At 41.0% G+C, this 22,500-nt stretch overlaps 1 protein-coding gene across 1 annotated transcript in view; it reads left to right on the top strand.

Annotated features, from left to right (window-relative positions):
- LOC106591046 (sodium/hydrogen exchanger 9B2-like) overlaps window positions 1-22,500 on the top strand; it is an 88,422-nt gene that overhangs the window by 2,676 nt on the left and 63,246 nt on the right. Inside the window, exons 2-3 of the mRNA XM_045721374.1 lie at window positions 20,729-20,885; window positions 22,276-22,446. Coding sequence (XP_045577330.1) covers window positions 20,729-20,885; window positions 22,276-22,446 — 328 coding nt within the window. The remainder of the gene's footprint in view (window positions 1-20,728; window positions 20,886-22,275; window positions 22,447-22,500) is intronic.

A 22,500-nucleotide genomic window follows, 5' to 3' on the forward strand; every position in this document is an offset into this window, starting at 1 on the left:
TCTGTCTGTCTGTCTGTCTGTCTGTCTGTCTGTCTGTACTGTCTGTCTGTCTGTCTGTCTGTCTTATTATATATACTGTCTGTCTGTCTGATTATCTATACTATCTGTCTGTCTGTCTGTCTGTCTGATTATCTATACTCTCTGTTTGTCTGTCTGTCTGTCTGTCTGTCTGATTATCTATACTCTCTGTCTGTCCGTCTTATTATCTATACTGTCTGTCTGTCTGTCTGTGTCTGTCTGATTATCTATACTGTCTGTCTGTCTGTCTGTGTCTGTCTGATTATCTATACTGTCTGTCTGTCTGTCTGTCTGTCTGTCTCTGTCTGTCTGATCATCTATACTGTCTGTCTGTCTGATTATCTATACTGTCTGTCTGTCTGTCTGTCTGTCTGATTATCTATACTGTCTGTCTGTCTGTCTGTCTGATTATCTATACTGTCTGTCTGTCTGTCTGTCTGATTATCTATACTGTCTGTCTGTCTGTCTGTCTGTCTGTCTGTCTGTCTTTCTGTCTGTACTGTCTGTCTGTCTGTCTGTCTGATTATCTATACTGTCTGTCTGTCTGTCTGTCTGTCTGTCTGTCTGTCTGTCTGTCTGTCTGTCTTTCTGTCTGTACTGTCTGTCTGTCTGTCTGTCTGATTATCTATACTGTCTGTCTGTCTGTCTGTCTGTCTGTCTGTCTGTCTGTCTGTCTGTCTGATTATCTATACTGTCTGTCTGTCTGTCTGTCTGTCTGTCTGTCTGTCTCTCTGTCTGATTATCTATTCTGTCTTTCTGTCTGTCTGTCTGTCTGTCTGTCTGTCTGTCTGTCTGTCTCTCTGTCTCTCTGTCTGTCTGTCTGATTATCTATACCGTCTGTCTGTCTGTCTGTCTGTCTGTCTGTCTGATTATATATACTGTCTGTCTTGTCTGTCTGATTATCTATACTGTCTGTCTGTCTGTCTGTCTGTCTGTCTGATTATCTATACTGTCTGTCTGTCTGTCTGTCTGTCTGTCTGTCTGTCTGTCTGATTATCTATACTGTCTGTCTGTCTGTCTGTCTGTACTGTCTGTACTGTCTGTCTGTCTGTCTGTCTGTCTGTCTGTCTGTCTGTCTGTCTGTCTGTCTGTCTTTCTGTCTGTACTGTCTGTCTGTCTGTCTGTCTGTCTGATTATCTATACTGTCTGTCTGTCTGTCTGATTATCTATACTGTCTGTCTGTCTGATTATCTATACTGTCTGTCTGTCTGTCTGTACTGTCTGTACTGTCTGTCTGTCTGTCTGTCTGTCTGTCTGTCTGTCTTTCTGTCTGTACTGTCTGTCTGTCTGTCTGTCTGTCTTATTATATATACTGTCTGTCTGTCTGATTATCTATACTATCTGTCTGTCTGTCTGTCTGTCTGTCTGTCTGATTATCTATACTCTCTGTCTGTCTGTCTGTCTGTCTGTCTGTCTGTCTGTCTGATTATCTATACTCTCTGTCTGTCTGTCTTATTATCTATACTGTCTGTCTGTCTGTCTGTCTGTCTGATTATCTATACTGTCTGTCTGTCTGTCTGTCTGTCTGTCTGATTATCTATACTGTCTGTCTGTCTGTCTCTGTCTGTCTGATCATCTATACTGTCTGTCTGTCTGATTATCTATACTGTCTGTCTGTCTGTCTGTCTGTCTGTCTGTCTGTCTGTCTGTCTGTCTGATTATCTATACTGTCTGTCTGTCTGTCTGTCTGTCTGTCTGTCTGTCTGTCTTTCTGTCTGTACTGTCTGTCTGTCTGTCTGTCTGTCTTATTATATATACTGTCTGTCTGTCTGATTATCTATACTATCTGTCTGTCTGTCTGTCTGTCTGATTATCTATACTCTCTGTCTGTCTGTTTGTCTGTCTGTCTGTCTGTCTGTCTGATTATCTATACTCTCTGTCTGTCCGTCTTATTATCTATACTGTCTGTCTGTCTGTCTGTGTCTGTCTGATTATCTATACTGTCTGTCTGTCTGTCTGCTGTCTGTCTGATTATCTATACTGTCTGTCTGTCTGTCTGTCTGTCTGTCTCTGTCTGTCTGATCATCTATACTGTCTGTCTGTCTGATTATCTATACTGTCTGTCTGTCTGTCTGTCTGTCTGATTATCTATACTGTCTGTCTGTCTGTCTGTCTGATTATCTATACTGTCTGTCTGTCTGTCTGTCTGATTATCTATACTGTCTGTCTGTCTGTCTGTCTGTCTGTCTGTCTGTCTGTCTTTCTGTCTGTACTGTCTGTCTGTCTGTCTGTCTGTCTGTCTGATTATCTATACTGTCTGTCTGTCTGTCTGTCTGTCTGTCTGTCTGTCTGTCTGTCTGTCTGTCTGTCTGTCTTTCTGTCTGTACTGTCTGTCTGTCTGTCTGTCTGATTATCTAAACTGTCTGTCTGTCTGTCTGTCTGTCTGTCTGTCTGTCTGTCTGATTATCTATACTGTCTGTCTGTCTGTCTGTCTGTCTGTCTGTCTGTCTGATTATCTATTCTGTCTGTCTGTCTGTCTGTCTGTCTGTCTGTCTGTCTGTCTGTCTGTCTGTCTCTCTGTCTCTCTGTCTGTCTGTCTGATTATCTATACCGTCTGTCTGTCTGTCTGTCTGTCTGTCTGTCTGTCTGTCTGTCTGTCTGTCTGATTATATATACTGTCTGTCTTTCTGTCTGATTATCTATACTGTCTGTCTGTCTGTCTGTCTGTCTGTCTGATTATCTATACTGTCTGTCTGTCTGTCTGTCTGTCTGTCTGTCTGTCTGATTATCTATACTGTCTGTCTGTCTGTCTGTCTGTCTGTCTGTCTGTCTGTCTGTCTGATTATCTATACTGTCTGTCTGTCTGTCTGTCTGTCTGTCTGTCTGTCTGTCTGTCTGTCTGTCTGTCTGTCTGTCTGTTTGTCTGTACTGTCTGTCTGTCTGTCCTGTCTGTAAGACCTTGAATTATTGCACAACTAGAAGACATGATTCAACTTGTAATAATAAATGTAACTTCTAATAATACAGAATAGAGGAAGTGGTTGAGCTCAGACCTAAAACAACATTCAGAAACGACTGGGGTTCCCTGAGGACCGAGCCTTCACTGTTACTCACTGTCATATACAGGGAGTTACTCTGATTCAGTTATATACAGGGAGTCACTCAGCTCTGATTCAGTTATATACAGGGAGTCACTCAGCTCTGATTCAGTTATATACAGGGAGTTACTCTGATTCAGTTATATACAGGGAGTCACTCAGCTCTGATTCAGTTATATACAGGGAGTCACTCAGCTCTGATTCAGTTATATACAGGGAGTTACTCAGCTCTGATTCAGTTATATACAGGGAGTTAGCTCTGATTCAGTTAGGAGTCACTCTGATTCAGTTATATACAGGGAGTCAGCTCTGATTCAGTTATATACAGGGAGTTACTCTGATTCAGTTATATACAGGGAGTCACTCAGCTCTGATTCAGTTATATACAGGGAGTCACTACTCTGATTCAGTTATATACAGGGAGTTAGCTCTGATTCAGTTATATACAGGGAGTTACAGCTCTGATTCAGTTATATACAGGGAGTTACTCTGATTCAGTTATATACAGGGAGTCACTCAGCTCTGATTCAGTTATATACAGGGAGTTACTCTGATTCAGTTATATACAGGGAGTTACTCAGCTCTGATTCAGTTATATACAGGGGAGTCACTCAGCTCTGATTCAGTTATATACAGGGAGTTACTCAGCTCTGATTCAGTTATATACAGGGAGTCACTCAGCTCTGATTCAGTTATATACAGGGGAGTTACTCTGATTCAGTTATATACAGGGGAGTTACTCAGCTCTGATTCAGTTATATACAGGGAGTCACTCAGCTCTGATTCAGTTATATACAGGGAGTTACCTCTGATTCAGTTATATACAGGGAGTTACTCAGCTCTGATTCAGTTATATACAGGGGAGTTACTCAGCTCTGATTCAGTTATATACAGGGAGTTAATCAGCTCTGATTCAGTTATATACAGGGAGTTACTCTGATTCAGTTATATACAGGGAGTCACTCAGCTCTGATTCAGTTATATACAGGGAGTTACTCTGATTCAGTTATATACAGGGAGTTACTCAGCTCTGATTCAGTTATATACAGGGAGTCACTCAGCTCTGATTCAGTTATATACAGGGAGTCACTCAGCTCTGATTCAGTTATATACAGGGAGTCACTCAGCTCTGATTCAGTTATATACAGGGAGTTACTCAGCTCTGATTCAGTTATATACAGGGAGTTACTCTGATTCAGTTATATACAGGGAGTTACTCAGCTCTGATTCAGTTATATACAGGGAGTTACTCAACTCTGATTCAGTTATATACAGGGAGTTACTCAGCTCTGATTCAGTTATATACAGGGAGTCACTCAGCTCTGATCCAGTTATATACAGGGAGTTACTCAACTCTGATTCAGTTATATACAGGGAGTCACTCAGCTCTGATTCAGTTATATACAGGGAGTCACTCAGCTCTGATTCAGTTATATACAGGGAGTTACTCAGCTCTGATTCAGTTATATACAGGGAGTCACTCAGCTCTGATTCAGTTATATACAGGGAGTTACTCAGCTCTGATTCAGTTATATACAGGGAGTTACTCTGATTCAGTTATATACAGGGAGTCACTCAGCTCTGATTCAGTTATATACAGGGAGTCACTCAGCTCTGATTCAGTTATATACAGGGAGTTACTCAGCTCTGATTCAGTTATATACAGGGAGTTACTCAGCTCTGATTCAGTTATATACAGGGAGTTACTCTGATTCAGTTATATACAGGGAGTTACTCTGATTCAGTTATATACAGGGAGTTACTCAGCTCTGATTCAGTTATATACAGGGAGTCACTCAGCTCTGATTCAGTTATATACAGGGAGTTAATCAGCTCTGATTCAGTTATATACAGGGAGTCACTCAGCTCTGATTCAGTTATATACAGGGAGTTACTCAGCTCTGATTCAGTTATATACAGGGAGTTACTCAGCTCTGATTCAGTTATATACAGGGAGTTACTCTGATTCAGTTATATACAGGGAGTCACTCAGCTCTGATTCAGTTATATACAGGGAGTCACTCAGCTCTGATTCAGTTATATACAGGGAGTTACTCTGATTCAGTTATATACAGGGAGTTACTCTGATTCAGTTATATACAGGGAGTTACTCAGCTCTGATTCAGTTATATACAGGGAGTTACTCAGCTCTGATTCAGTTATATACAGGGAGTTACTCTGATTCAGTTATATACAGGGAGTTACTCTGATTCAGTTATATACAGGGAGTTACTCTGATTCAGTTATATACAGGGAGTCACTCAGCTCTGATTCAGTTATATACAGGGAGTCACTCAGCTCTGATTCAGTTATATACAGGGAGTTACTCAGCTCTGATTCAGTTATATACAGGGAGTCACTCAGCTCTGATTCAGTTATATACAGGGAGTTACTCAGCTCTGATTCAGTTATATACAGGGAGTTACTCTGATTCAGTTATATACAGGGAGTTACTCAGCTCTGATTCAGTTATATACAGGGAGTCACTCAGCTCTGATTCAGTTATATACAGGGAGTTACTCAGCTCTGATTCAGTTATATACAGGGAGTTACTCAGCTCTGATTCAGTTATATACAGGGAGTCACTCACCTCTGATTCAGTTATATACAGGGAGTCAATCAGCTCTGATTCAGTTATATACAGGGAGTCACTCAGCTCTGATTCAGTTATATACAGGGAGTTACTCTGATTCAGTTATATACAGGGAGTCACTCAGCTCTGATTCAGTTATATACAGGGAGTCACTCAGCTCTGATTCAGTTATATACAGGGAGTCACTCAACTCTGATTCAGTTATATACAGGGAGTTACTCTGATTCAGTTATATACAGGGAGTTACTCAGCTCTGATTCAGTTATATACAGGGAGTCACTCAGCTCTGATTCAGTTATATACAGGGAGTTAACAGCTCTGATTCAGTTATATACAGGGAGTTACTCAGCTCTGATTCAGTTATATACAGGGAGTCACTCAGCTCTGATTCAGTTATATACAGGGAGTCACTCAGCTCTGATTCAGTTATATACAGGGAGTCACTCAGCTCTGATTCAGTTATATACAGGGAGTTACTCTGATTCAGTTATATACAGGGAGTTACTCAGCTCTGATTCAGTTATATACAGGGAGTTACTCTGATTCAGTTATATACAGGGAGTTACTCAGCTCTGATTCAGTTATATACAGGGAGTCACTCAACTCTGATTCAGTTATATACAGGGGAGTCACTCAGCTCTGATTCAGTTATATACAGGGAGTTACTCTGATTCAGTTATATACAGGGAGTTACTCAGCTCTGATTCAGTTATATACAGGGAGTTACTCTGATTCAGTTATATACAGGGAGTTACTCTGATTCAGTTATATACAGGGAGTTACTCTGATTCAGTTATATACAGGGAGTCACTCAGCTCTGATTCAGTTATATACAGGGAGTCACTCAGCTCTGATTCAGTTATATACAGGGAGTCACTCAGCTCTGATTCAGTTATATACAGGGAGTTACTCAGCTCTGATTCAGTTATATACAGGGAGTCACTCAGCTCTGATTCAGTTATATACAGGGAGTTACTCAGCTCTGATTCAGTTATATACAGGGAGTTACTCAGCTCTGATTCAGTTATATACAGGGAGTTACTCTGATTCAGTTATATACAGGGAGTCACTCAGCTCTGATTCAGTTATATACAGGGAGTTACTCTGATTCAGTTATATACAGGGAGTTACTCAGCTCTGATTCAGTTATATACAGGGAGTTACTCAGCTCTGATTCAGTTATATACAGGGAGTTACTCAGCTCTGATTCAGTTATATACAGGGAGTTACTCTGATTCAGTTATATACAGGGAGTTACTCTGATTCAGTTATATACAGGGGAGTTACTCAGCTCTGATTCAGTTATATACAGGGAGTTACTCAGCTCTGATTCAGTTATATACAGGGGAGTTACTCAGCTCTGATTCAGTTATATACAGGGGAGTCACTCAGCTCTGATTCAGTTATATACAGGGGAGTTACTCAGCTCTGATTCAGTTATATACAGGGAGTCACTCAGCTCTGATTCAGTTATATACAGGGAGTCACTCAGCTCTGATTCAGTTATATACAGGGAGTCACTCAGCTCTGATTCAGTTATATACAGGGAGTTACTCAGCTCTGATTCAGTTATATACAGGGAGTTACTCAGCTCTGATTCAGTTATATACAGGGAGTTAATCAGCTCTGATTCAGTTATATACAGGGAGTCAGCTCTGATTCAGTTATATACAGGGAGTTACTCAGCTCTGATTCAGTTATATACAGGGAGTTACTCTGATTCAGTTATATACAGGGAGTTACTCAGCTCTGATTCAGTTATATACAGGGAGTTACTCAGCTCTGATTCAGTTATATACAGGGAGTTACTCAGCTCTGATTCAGTTATATACAGGGAGTCACTCAGCTCTGATTCAGTTATATACAGGGAGTCACTCAGCTCTGATTCAGTTATATACAGGGAGTTACAGCTCTGATTCAGTTATATACAGGGAGTTACTCAGCTCTGATTCAGTTATATACAGGGAGTTACTCTGATTCAGTTATATACAGGGAGTTACTCAGCTCTGATTCAGTTATATACAGGGAGTTAACTCTGATTCAGTTATATACAGGGAGTCACTCAGCTCTGATTCAGTTATATACAGGGAGTCACTCAGCTCTGATTCAGTTATATACAGGGAGTCACTCAGCTCTGATTCAGTTATATACAGGGAGTTACTCTGATTCAGTTATATACAGGGAGTTACTCAGCTCTGATTCAGTTATATACAGGGAGTCACTCAGCTCTGATTCAGTTATATACAGGGAGTCACTCAGCTCTGATTCAGTTATATACAGGGAGTCACTCAGCTCTGATTCAGTTATATACAGGGAGTCACTCAGCTCTGATTCAGTTATATACAGGGAGTCACTCAGCTCTGATTCAGTTATATACAGGGAGTTACTCAGCTCTGATTCAGTTATATACAGGGAGTTACTCAGCTCTGATTCAGTTATATACAGGGAGTCACTCAGCTCTGATTCAGTTATATACAGGGGAGTCACTCAGCTCTGATTCAGTTATATACAGGGAGTTACTCAGCTCTGATTCAGTTATATACAGGGAGTTACTCAGCTCTGATTCAGTTATATACAGGGAGTTACTCAGCTCTGATTCAGTTATATACAGGGAGTCACTCAGCTCTGATTCAGTTATATACAGGGAGTCACTCAGCTCTGATTCAGTTATATACAGGGAGTTACTCTGATTCAGTTATATACAGGGAGTTACTCAGCTCTGATCCAGTTATATACAGGGAGTCACTCAGCTCTGATTCAGTTATATACAGGGAGTCACTCAGCTCTGATTCAGTTATATACAGGGAGTCACCAGCTCTGATTCAGTTATATACAGGGGAGTCACTCAGCTCTGATTCAGTTATATACAGGGGAGTCACTCAGCTCTGATTCAGTTATATACAGGGAGTCACTCTGATTCAGTTATATACAGGGAGTTACTCTGATTCAGTTATATACAGGGAGTCACTCAGCTCTGATTCAGTTATATACAGGGAGTCACTCTGATTCAGTTATATACAGGGAGTTACTCAGCTCTGATTCAGTTATATACAGGGAGTCACTCAGCTCTGATTCAGTTATATACAGGGAGTTACTCAGCTCTGATTCAGTTATATACAGGGAGTCACTCTGATTCAGTTATATACAGGGAGTTACTCTGATTCAGTTATATACAGGGAGTCACTCAGCTCTGATTCAGTTATATACAGGGAGTCACTCAGCTCTGATTCAGTTATATACAGGGAGTTACTCAGCTCTGATTCAGTTATATACAGGGAGTCACTCAGCTCTGATTCAGTTATATACAGGGAGTTACTCAGCTCTGATTCAGTTATATACAGGGAGTTACTCAGCTCTGATTCAGTTATATACAGGGGAGTCACTCAGCTCTGATTCAGTTATATACAGGGAGTTACTCTGATTCAGTTATATACAGGGAGTTACTCAGCTCTGATCCAGTTATATACAGGGAGTCAGCTCTGATTCAGTTATATACAGGGAGTCACTCTGATTCAGTTATATACAGGGGAGTCACTCAGCTCTGATTCAGTTATATACAGGGAGTTACTCAGCTCTGATTCAGTTATATACAGGGAGTTACTCTGATTCAGTTATATACAGGGAGTTACTCAGCTCTGATTCAGTTATATACAGGGAGTTACTCAGCTCTGATTCAGTTATATACAGGGAGTTACTCAGCTCTGATTCAGTTATATACAGGGGAGTCACTCTGATTCAGTTATATACAGGGAGTTACTCTGATTCAGTTATATACAGGGAGTCACTCAGCTCTGATTCAGTTATATACAGGGAGTCACTCAGCTCTGATTCAGTTATATACAGGGGAGTTACTCAGCTCTGATTCAGTTATATACAGGGAGTCACTCAGCTCTGATTCAGTTATATACAGGGAGTTACTCAGCTCTGATTCAGTTATATACAGGGAGTTACTCAGCTCTGATTCAGTTATATACAGGGAGTCACTCAGCTCTGATTCAGTTATATACAGGGAGTTACTCTGATTCAGTTATATACAGGGAGTTACTCAGCTCTGATCCAGTTATATACAGGGAGTCACTCTGATTCAGTTATATACAGGGAGTCACTCTGATTCAGTTATATACAGGGAGTCACTCAGCTCTGATTCAGTTATATACAGGGGAGTTACTCAGCTCTGATTCAGTTATATACAGGGAGTTACTCTGATTCAGTTATATACAGGGAGTCACTCAGCTCTGATTCAGTTATATACAGGGAGTTACTCAGCTCTGATTCAGTTATATACAGGGAGTTACTCTGATTCAGTTATATACAGGGAGTTACTCTGATCCAGTTATATACAGGGAGTTACTCAGCTCTGATTCAGTTATATACAGGGAGTTACTCAGCTCTGATTCAGTTATATACAGGGAGTCACTCAGCTCTGATCCAGTTATATACAGGGAGTTACTCTGCTCTGATTCAGTTATATACAGGGAGTTACTCTGATTCAGTTATATACAGGGAGTCACTCAGCTCTGATTCAGTTATATACAGGGAGTCACTCTGATTCAGTTATATACAGGGAGTCACTCTGATTCAGTTATATACAGGGAGTCACTCAGCTCTGATTCAGTTATATACAGGGAGTTACTCAGCTCTGATTCAGTTATATACAGGGAGTCACTCAGCTCTGATTCAGTTATATACAGGGAGTCACTCTGATTCAGTTATATACAGGGAGTTACTCTGATTCAGTTATATACAGGGAGTCACTCAGCTCTGATTCAGTTATATACAGGGAGTTACTCTGCTCTGATTCAGTTATATACAGGGAGTCACTCAGCTCTGATTCAGTTATATACAGGGAGTCACTCAGCTCTGATTCAGTTATATACAGGGAGTTACTCTGATTCAGTTATATACAGGGAGTCACTCAGCTCTGATTCAGTTATATACAGGGAGTTACTCAGCTCTGATTCAGTTATATACAGGGAGTTACTCTGATTCAGTTATATACAGGGAGTTACTCAGCTCTGATTCAGTTATATACAGGGAGTTACTCAGCTCTGATTCAGTTATATACAGGGAGTTACTCTGATTCAGTTATATACAGGGAGTCACTCAGCTCTGATTCAGTTATATACAGGGAGTCACTCAGCTCTGATTCAGTTATATACAGGGAGTTACTCTGCTCTGATTCAGTTATATACAGGGAGTCACTCAGCTCTGATTCAGTTATATACAGGGAGTCACTCAGCTCTGATTCAGTTATATACAGGGAGTTACTCAGCTCTGATTCAGTTATATACAGGGAGTTACTCAGCTCTGATTCAGTTATATACAGGGAGTCACTCAGCTCTGATTCAGTTATATACAGGGAGTTACTCAGCTCTGATTCAGTTATATACAGGGAGTTACTCTGATTCAGTTATATACAGGGAGTCACTCAGCTCTGATTCAGTTATATACAGGGAGTCACTCAGCTCTGATTCAGTTATATACAGGGAGTTACTCAGCTCTGATTCAGTTATATACAGGGAGTTACTCAGCTCTGATTCAGTTATATACAGGGAGTTACTCTGATTCAGTTATATACAGGGAGTTACTCTGATTCAGTTATATACAGGGAGTTACTCAGCTCTGATTCAGTTATATACAGGGAGTCACTCAGCTCTGATTCAGTTATATACAGGGAGTTAATCAGCTCTGATTCAGTTATATACAGGGAGTTACTCAGCTCTGATTCAGTTATATACAGGGAGTTACTCAGCTCTGATTCAGTTATATACAGGGAGTTACTCAGCTCTGATTCAGTTATATACAGGGAGTTACTCTGATTCAGTTATATACAGGGAGTCACTCAGCTCTGATTCAGTTATATACAGGGAGTCACTCAGCTCTGATTCAGTTATATACAGGGAGTTACTCTGATTCAGTTATATACAGGGAGTTAGCTCTGATTCAGTTATATACAGGGGAGTTACTCAGCTCTGATTCAGTTATATACAGGGAGTTACTCAGCTCTGATTCAGTTATATACAGGGAGTTACTCTGATTCAGTTATATACAGGGAGTTACTCTGATTCAGTTATATACAGGGAGTTACTCAGCTCTGATTCAGTTATATACAGGGAGTCACTCAGCTCTGATTCAGTTATATACAGGGAGTTACTCAGCTCTGATTCAGTTATATACAGGGAGTCACTCAGCTCTGATTCAGTTATATACAGGGAGTTACTCAGCTCTGATTCAGTTATATACAGGGAGTTACTCTGATTCAGTTATATACAGGGAGTTACTCAGCTCTGATTCAGTTATATACAGGGGAGTCACTCAGCTCTGATTCAGTTATATACAGGGAGTTACTCAGCTCTGATTCAGTTATATACAGGGAGTTACTCAGCTCTGATTCAGTTATATACAGGGAGTCACTCACCTCTGATTCAGTTATATACAGGGAGTCAATCAGCTCTGATTCAGTTATATACAGGGAGTATACAGCTCTGATTCAGTTATATACAGGGAGTCACTAGCTCTGATTCAGTTATATACAGGGAGTTACTCAGCTCTGATTCAGTTATATACAGGGAGTCACTCAGCTCTGATTCAGTTATATACAGGGAGTTACTCTGATTCAGTTATATACAGGGGGTACCCCGCCCGATCAGTTAAGTACTCAGCTCTGATTCAGTTATATACAGGGAGTTAATCAGCTCTGATTCAGTTATATACAGGGAGTTACTCAGCTCTGATTCAGTTATATACAGGGAGTCACTCAGCTCTGATTCAGTTATATACAGGGAGTCACTCAGCTCTGATTCAGTTATATACAGGGAGTCACTCAGCTCTGATTCAGTTATATACAGGGAGTTACTCTGATTCAGTTATATACAGGGGAGTTACTCAGCTCTGATTCAGTTATATACAGGGAGTTACTCTGATTCAGTTATATACAGGGAGTTACTCAGCTCTGATTCAGTTATATACAGGGAGTCACTCAGCTCTGATTCAGTTATATACAGGGAGTTACTCAGCTCTGATTCAGTTATATACAGGGAGTTACCTCTGATTCAGTTATATACAGGGAGTTACTCAGCTCTGATTCAGTTATATACAGGGAGTTACTCAGCTCTGATTCAGTTATATACAGGGAGTCACTCAGCTCTGATTCAGTTATATACAGGGAGTTACTCAGCTCTGATTCAGTTATATACAGGGAGTCACTCAGCTCTGATTCAGTTATATACAGGGAGTTACTCAGCTCTGATTCAGTTATATACAGGGAGTTACTCAGCTCTGATTCAGTTATATACAGGGAGTTACTCAGCTCTGATTCAGTTATATACAGGGAGTCACTCAGCTCTGATTCAGTTATATACAGGGGAGTTACGCTCTGATTCAGTTATATACAGGGAGTTACTCAGCTCTGATTCAGTTATATACAGGGGAGTTACTCAGCTCTGATTCAGTTATATACAGGGAGTTACTCAGCTCTGATTCAGTTATATACAGGGAGTTACTCTGATTCAGTTATATACAGGGAGTTACTCTGATTCAGTTATATACAGGGAGTTACTCAGCTCTGATTCAGTTATATACAGGGAGTTACTCAGCTCTGATTCAGTTATATACAGGGAGTTACTCAGCTCTGATTCAGTTATATACAGGGAGTCACTCAGCTCTGATTCAGTTATATACAGGGAGTTACTCAGCTCTGATTCAGTTATATACAGGGAGTCACTCAGCTCTGATTCAGTTATATACAGGGAGTCACTCAGCTCTGATTCAGTTATATACAGGGAGTCACTCAGCTCTGATTCAGTTATATACAGGGAGTTACTCAGCTCTGATTCAGTTATATACAGGGAGTTACTCAGCTCTGATTCAGTTATATACAGGGGAGTTACTCAGCTCTGATTCAGTTATATACAGGGAGTTACTCGCTCTGATTCAGTTATATACAGGGAGTTACTCAGCTCTGATTCAGTTATATACAGGGAGTTACTCTGATTCAGTTATATACAGGGAGTTACTCAGCTCTGATTCAGTTATATACAGGGAGTCACTCAGCTCTGATTCAGTTATATACAGGGAGTTACTCTGCTCTGATTCAGTTATATACAGGGAGTCACTCAGCTCTGATTCAGTTATATACAGGGAGTCACTCAGCTCTGATTCAGTTATATACAGGGAGTTACTCAGCTCTGATTCAGTTATATACAGGGAGTTACTCAGCTCTGATTCAGTTATATACAGGGAGTCACTCAGCTCTGATTCAGTTATATACAGGGAGTTACTCAGCTCTGATTCAGTTATATACAGGGAGTTACTCTGATTCAGTTATATACAGGGAGTCACTCAGCTCTGATTCAGTTATATACAGGGAGTTACTCAGCTCTGATTCAGTTATATACAGGGGAGTTACTCAGCTCTGATTCAGTTATATACAGGGAGTTACTCAGCTCTGATTCAGTTATATACAGGGAGTTACTCACTCTGATTCAGTTATATACAGGGAGTTAGCTCTGATTCAGTTATATACAGGGAGTTACTCAGCTCTGATTCAGTTATATACAGGGAGTCACTCAGCTCTGATTCAGTTATATACAGGGAGTTAATCAGCTCTGATTCAATTATATACAGGGAGTCACTCAGCTCTGATTCAGTTATATACAGGGAGTTACTCAGCTCTGATTCAGTTATATACAGGGAGTTACTCAGCTCTGATTCAGTTATATACAGGGAGTCACTCAGCTCTGATTCAGTTATATACAGGGAGTCACTCAGCTCTGATTCAGTTATATACAGGGAGTTACTCTGATTCAGTTATATACAGGGAGTTACTCTGATTCAGTTATATACAGGGAGTTACTCAGCTCTGATTCAGTTATATACAGGGAGTCACTCAGCTCTGATTCAGTTATATACAGGGAGTTACTCAGCTCTGATTCAGTTATATACAGGGAGTTACTCAGCTCTGATTCAGTTATATACAGGGAGTCACTCAGCTCTGATTCAGTTATATACAGGGAGTTAGCTCTGATTCAGTTATATACAGGGAGTTACTCAGCTCTGATTCAGTTATATACAGGGAGTCACTCAGCTCTGATTCAGTTATATACAGGGAGTTACTCAGCTCTGATTCAGTTATATACAGGGAGTTACTCAGCTCTGATTCAGTTATATACAGGGGAGTTACTCAGCTCTGATTCAGTTATATACAGGGAGTCAATCAGCTCTGATTCAGTTATATACAGGGAGTCACTCAGCTCTGATTCAGTTATATACAGGGAGTTACTCTGATTCAGTTATATACAGGGAGTCACTCAGCTCTGATTCAGTTATATACAGGGAGTCACTCAGCTCTGATTCAGTTATATACAGGGAGTCACTCAGCTCTGATTCAGTTATATACAGGGAGTTACTCTGATTCAGTTATATACAGGGAGTTACTCAGCTCTGATTCAGTTATATACAGGGAGTCACTCAGCTCTGATTCAGTTATATACAGGGAGTTAATCAGCTCTGATTCAGTTATATACAGGGAGTTACTCAGCTCTGATTCAGTTATATACAGGGAGTCACTCAGCTCTGATTCAGTTATATACAGGGAGTCACTCAACTCTGATTCAGTTATATACAGGGAGTCACTCAGCTCTGATTCAGTTATATACAGGGAGTTACTCTGATTCAGTTATATACAGGGAGTTACTCAGCTCTGATTCAGTTATATACAGGGAGTTACTCTGATTCAGTTATATACAGGGAGTTACTCAGCTCTGATTCAGTTATATACAGGGAGTCACTCAACTCTGATTCAGTTATATACAGGGAGTCACTCAGCTCTGATTCAGTTATATACAGGGAGTTACTCTGATTCAGTTATATACAGGGAGTTACTCAGCTCTGATTCAGTTATATACAGGGAGTTACTCTGATTCAGTTATATACAGGGAGTTACTCTGATTCAGTTATATACAGGGAGTAACTCTGATTCAGTTATATACAGGGAGTCACTCAGCTCTGATTCAGTTATATACAGGGAGTCACTCAGCTCTGATTCAGTTATATACAGGGAGTCACTCAGCTCTGATTCAGTTATATACAGGGAGTTACTCAGCTCTGATTCAGTTATATACAGGGAGTCACTCAGCTCTGATTCAGTTATATACAGGGAGTTACTCAGCTCTGATTCAGTTATATACAGGGAGTTACTCAGCTCTGATTCAGTTATATACAGGGAGTCACTCAGCTCTGATTCAGTTATATACAGGGAGTCACTCAGCTCTGATTCAGTTATATACAGGGAGTTACTCTGATTCAGTTATATACAGGGAGTTACTCAGCTCTGATTCAGTTATATACAGGGAGTTACTCAGCTCTGATTCAGTTATATACAGGGAGTTACTCAGCTCTGATTCAGTTATATACAGGGAGTTACTCTGATTCAGTTATATACAGGGAGTTACTCTGATTCAGTTATATACAGGGAGTTACTCAGCTCTGATTCAGTTATATACAGGGAGTTACTCAGCTCTGATTCAGTTATATACAGGGAGTCACTCAGCTCTGATTCAGTTATATACAGGGAGTCACTCAGCTCTGATTCAGTTATATACAGGGAGTTACTCAGCTCTGATTCAGTTATATACAGGGAGTCACTCAGCTCTGATTCAGTTATATACAGGGAGTCACTCAGCTCTGATTCAGTTATATACAGGGAGTCGCTCAGCTCTGATTCAGTTATATACAGGGAGTTACTCAGCTCTGATTCAGTTATATACAGGGAGTTACTCAGCTCTGATTCAGTTATATACAGGGAGTTAATCAGCTCTGATTCAGTTATATACAGGGAGTCACTCTGATTCAGTTATATACAGGGAGTTACTCAGCTCTGATTCAGTTATATACAGGGAGTTACTCTGATTCAGTTATATACAGGGAGTTACTCAGCTCTGATTCAGTTATATACAGGGAGTTACTCAGCTCTGATTCAGTTATATACAGGGAGTTACTCAGCTCTGATTCAGTTATATACAGGGAGTCACTCAGCTCTGATTCAGTTATATACAGGGAGTCACTCAGCTCTGATTCAGTTATATACAGGGAGTTACTCTGATTCAGTTATATACAGGGAGTTACTCAGCTCTGATTCAGTTATATACAGGGAGTTACTCTGATTCAGTTATATACAGGGAGTTACTCAGCTCTGATTCAGTTATATACAGGGAGTTACTCTGATTCAGTTATATACAGGGAGTCACTCAGCTCTGATTCAGTTATATACAGGGAGTCACTCAGCTCTGATTCAGTTATATACAGGGAGTCACTCAGCTCTGATTCAGTTATATACAGGGAGTTACTCTGATTCAGTTATATACAGGGAGTCACTCAGCTCTGATTCAGTTATATACAGGGAGTCAATCAGCTCTGATTCAGTTATATACAGGGAGTCACTCAGCTCTGATTCAGTTATATACAGGGAGTCACTCAGCTCTGATTCAGTTATATACAGGGAGTCACTCAGCTCTGATTCAGTTATATACAGGGAGTCACTCAGCTCTGATTCAGTTATATACAGGGAGTTACTCAGCTCTGATTCAGTTATATACAGGGAGTTACTCAGCTCTGATTCAGTTATATACAGGGAGTCACTCAGCTCTGATTCAGTTATATACAGGGAGTCACTCAGCTCTGATTCAGTTATATACAGGGAGTTACTCAGCTCTGATTCAGTTATATACAGGGAGTTACTCAGCTCTGATTCAGTTATATACAGGGAGTTACTCAGCTCTGATTCAGTTATATACAGGGAGTCACTCAGCTCTGATTCAGTTATATACAGGGAGTCACTCAGCTCTGATTCAGTTATATACAGGGAGTTACTCTGATTCAGTTATATACAGGGAGTTACTCAGCTCTGATCCAGTTATATACAGGGAGTCACTCAGCTCTGATTCTGTTATATACAGGGAGTCACTCAGCTCTGATTCAGTTATATACAGGGAGTCACTCAGCTCTCATTCAGTTATATACAGGGAGTCACTCAGCTCTGATTCAGTTATATACAGGGAGTCACTCAGCTCTGATTCAGTTATATACAGGGAGTCACTCAGCTCTGATTCAGTTATATACAGGGAGTTACTCTGATTCAGTTATATACAGGGAGTTACTCAGCTCTGATTCAGTTATATACAGGGAGTCACTCTGATTCAGTTATATACAGGGAGTTACTCAGCTCTGATTCAGTTATATACAGGGAGTCACTCAGCTCTGATTCAGTTATATACAGGGAGTTACTCAGCTCTGATTCAGTTATATACAGGGAGTCACTCTGATTCAGTTATATACAGGGAGTTACTCTGATTCAGTTATATACAGGGAGTCACTCAGCTCTGATTCAGTTATATACAGGGAGTCACTCAGCTCTGATTCAGTTATATACAGGGAGTTACTCAGCTCTGATTCAGTTATATACAGGGAGTCACTCAGCTCTGATTCAGTTATATACAGGGAGTTACTCAGCTCTGATTCAGTTATATACAGGGAGTTACTCAGCTCTGATTCAGTTATATACAGGGAGTCACTCAGCTCTGATTCAGTTATATACAGGGAGTTACTCTGATTCAGTTATATACAGGGAGTTACTCTGCTCTGATCCAGTTATATACAGGGAGTCACTCTGATTCAGTTATATACAGGGAGTCACTCTGATTCAGTTATATACAGGGAGTCACTCAGCTCTGATTCAGTTATATACAGGGAGTTACTCAGCTCTGATTCAGTTATATACAGGGAGTTACTCTGATTCAGTTATATACAGGGAGTCACTCAGCTCTGATTCAGTTATATACAGGGAGTTACTCAGCTCTGATTCAGTTATATACAGGGAGTTACTCAGCTCTGATTCAGTTATATACAGGGAGTCACTCTGATTCAGTTATATACAGGGAGTTACTCTGATTCAGTTATATACAGGGAGTCACTCAGCTCTGATTCAGTTATATACAGGGAGTCACTCAGCTCTGATTCAGTTATATACAGGGAGTTACTCAGCTCTGATTCAGTTATATACAGGGAGTCACTCAGCTCTGATTCAGTTATATACAGGGAGTTACTCAGCTCTGATTCAGTTATATACAGGGAGTTACTCAGCTCTGATTCAGTTATATACAGGGAGTCACTCAGCTCTGATTCAGTTATATACAGGGAGTTACTCTGATTCAGTTATATACAGGGAGTTACTCTGCTCTGATCCAGTTATATACAGGGAGTCACTCTGATTCAGTTATATACAGGGAGTCACTCTGATTCAGTTATATACAGGGAGTCACTCAGCTCTGATTCAGTTATATACAGGGAGTTACTCAGCTCTGATTCAGTTATATACAGGGAGTTACTCTGATTCAGTTATATACAGGGAGTCACTCAGCTCTGATTCAGTTATATACAGGGAGTTACTCAGCTCTGATTCAGTTATATACAGGGAGTTACTCTGATTCAGTTATATACAGGGAGTTACTCTGATCCAGTTATATACAGGGAGTTACTCAGCTCTGATTCAGTTATATACAGGGAGTTACTCAGCTCTGATTCAGTTATATACAGGGAGTCACTCAGCTCTGATCCAGTTATATACAGGGAGTTACTCTGCTCTGATTCAGTTATATACAGGGAGTTACTCTGATTCAGTTATATACAGGGGAGTCACTCAGCTCTGATTCAGTTATATACAGGGAGTCACTCTGATTCAGTTATATACAGGGAGTCACTCTGATTCAGTTATATACAGGGAGTCACTCAGCTCTGATTCAGTTATATACAGGGAGTTACTCAGCTCTGATTTAGTTATATACAGGGAGTCACTCAGCTCTGATTCAGTTATATACAGGGAGTCACTCTGATTCAGTTATATACAGGGAGTTACTCTGATTCAGTTATATACAGGGAGTCACTCAGCTCTGATTCAGTTATATACAGGGAGTTACTCTGCTCTGATTCAGTTATATACAGGGAGTCACTCAGCTCTGATTCAGTTATATACAGGGAGTCACTCAGCTCTGATTCAGTTATATACAGGGAGTTACTCTGATTCAGTTATATACAGGGGAGTCACTCAGCTCTGATTCAGTTATATACAGGGAGTTACTCAGCTCTGATTCAGTTATATACAGGGAGTTACTCTGATTCAGTTATATACAGGGAGTTACTCAGCTCTGATTCAGTTATATACAGGGAGTCACTCAGCTCTGATTCAGTTATATACAGGGAGTTACTCTCTGATTCAGTTATATACAGGGGAGTTACTCAGCTCTGATTCAGTTATATACAGGGAGTCACTCAGCTCTGATTCAGTTATATACAGGGAGTTACTCTGCTCTGATTCAGTTATATACAGGGAGTCACTCAGCTCTGATTCAGTTATATACAGGGGAGTCACTCAGCTCTGATTCAGTTATATACAGGGAGTCACTCAGCTCTGATTCAGTTATATACAGGGAGTTTCAGCTCTGATTCAGTTATATACAGGGGAGTCACTCAGCTCTGATTCAGTTATATACAGGGAGTTACTCAGCTCTGATTCAGTTATATACAGGGAGTCACTCAGCTCTGATTCAGTTATATACAGGGAGTTACTCTGATTCAGTTATATACAGGGAGTTACTCTGATTCAGTTATATACAGGGAGTTACTCTGATTCAGTTATATACAGGGAGTCACTCAGCTCTGATTCAGTTATATACAGGGAGTCACTCAGCTCTGATTCAGTTATGTAACTGGTTTAAAGTATTATTCGGTCATTTATAGGGAGTACCAGAACCAACTCTACAGAACCTGTTCAGAACCCGAATCAACTGCTCAGAACCACACAGACACATTATAATCCCGAGCAGCAGCACTAGGTGTAGGACTGTTTAACCCAAAAATAAATTTTTCTAAGGGTACATCTGAAACGGGACCATATTCTTCATTTAGTGCACTATCTTCTCACTAGGCTCTGGTCAAAAGTAGTGCACTATATAGGAAATAGTGTTTCTTTTGGAACACATGAAAAACAATTAACTCTGAACCCCCCCCCCCCCCCCCCTTCCCCCAGGCTGTGGGCGTGGCGAATGCCCAGTGCATCATGGGAGAGGAGACGAAGTGTAATGACATCACAGTGATAGTTTCTAACTCCACCCCTTTCCGGATCTCCCCTCTGACACACTGTTTAACGGCACCATCTGGACTACTGGCATATCTCATTACCACAGGTACTGTCCATGTTTAACGGGTCTGTCTGGACTACTGGCATATCTCATTACCACAGGTACTGTCCCTGTTTAACGGCACCATCTGGACTACTGGCATATCTCATTACCACAGGTACTGACCCTGTTTAACGGGTCCGTCTGGACTACTGGCATATCTCATTACCACAGGTACTGTCCCTGTTTAACGGGTCTGGACTACTGGTATATCTCATTACCACAGGTACTGTCCCTGTTTAACGGGTCTGGACTACTGGCATATCTCATTACCACAGGTACTGTCCCTGTTTAACGGGTCTGGACTACTGGCATATCTCATTACCACAGGTACTGTCCCTGTTTAACGGGTCCGTCTGGACTACTGGCATATCTCATTACCACAGGTACTGTCCATGTTTAACGGGTCTGTCTGGACTACTGGCATATCTCATTACCACAGGTACTGACCCTGTTTAACGGGTCTGTCTGGACTACTGGCATATCTCATTACCACAGGTACTGTCCCTGTTTAACGGGTCTGGACTACTGGCATATCTCATTACCACAGGTACTGACCCTGTTTAACGGGTCCGTCTGGACTACTGGCATATCTCATTACCACAGGTACTGTCCATGTTTAACGGGTCTGTCTGGACTACTGGCATATCTCATTACCACAGGTACTGTCCCTGTTTAACGGGTCTGGACTACTGGCATATCTCATTACCACAGGTACTGTCCCTGTTTAACGGGTCCATCTGGACTACTGGCATATCTCATTACCACAGGTACTGTCCCTGTTTAACGGGTCTGTCTGGACTACTGGCATATCTCATTACCACAGGTACTGACCCTGTTTAACGGGTCTGTCAGGCTACTGGCATATCTCATTACCACAGGTACTGACCCTGTTTAACGGGTCCGTCTGGACTACTGGCATATCTCATTACCACAGGTACTGTCCCTGTTTAACGGGTCTGGACTACTGGCATATCTCATTACCACAGGTACTGTCCCTGTTTAACGGGTCTGTCTGGACTACTGGCATATCTCATTACCACAGGTACTGTCCCTGTTTAACGGCACCATCTGGACTACTGGCATATCTCATTACCACAGGTACTGACCCTGTTTAACGGGTCTGGACTACTGGCATATCTCATTACCACAGGTACTGTCCCTGTTTAACGGGTCTGTCTGGACTACTGGCATATCTCATTACCACAGGTACTGACCCTGTTTAACGGGTCTGGACTACTGGCATGTTCTTCATGATGAAGATGGTGAAGATGACCACAGATCTGAAATGTGTGTGTGTGTGTGTGTGTGTGTGTGTGTGTGTGTGTGTGTGTGTGTGTGTGTGTGTGTGTGTGTGTGTGTGTGTGTGTGTGTGTGTCTCTCCCTCTCTGTCTAGTGTGTCTGGGAGTGTTGTTGTTCGGGGTGGTCTGGTCCATCGCTGAGAAGGAGTGTTATCCAGGGGGGAATCTGTTCGGCATCATCATCCTGTTTCTCTGTGCTGTGTGTGGAGGAAAACTGATCGGACTGATCCAACTCCCCACACTGCCCCCCTTCCCCCCTTTACTTGGTACGTTCCACTAGTCAGTGCTGTATATGTTTATATATAATATCACATCCCCCC

The sequence above is a fragment of the Salmo salar genome, chromosome ssa07, assembly GCF_905237065.1.
Source record: "Salmo salar chromosome ssa07, Ssal_v3.1, whole genome shotgun sequence".
NCBI lineage: Eukaryota > Metazoa > Chordata > Actinopteri > Salmoniformes > Salmonidae > Salmo > Salmo salar.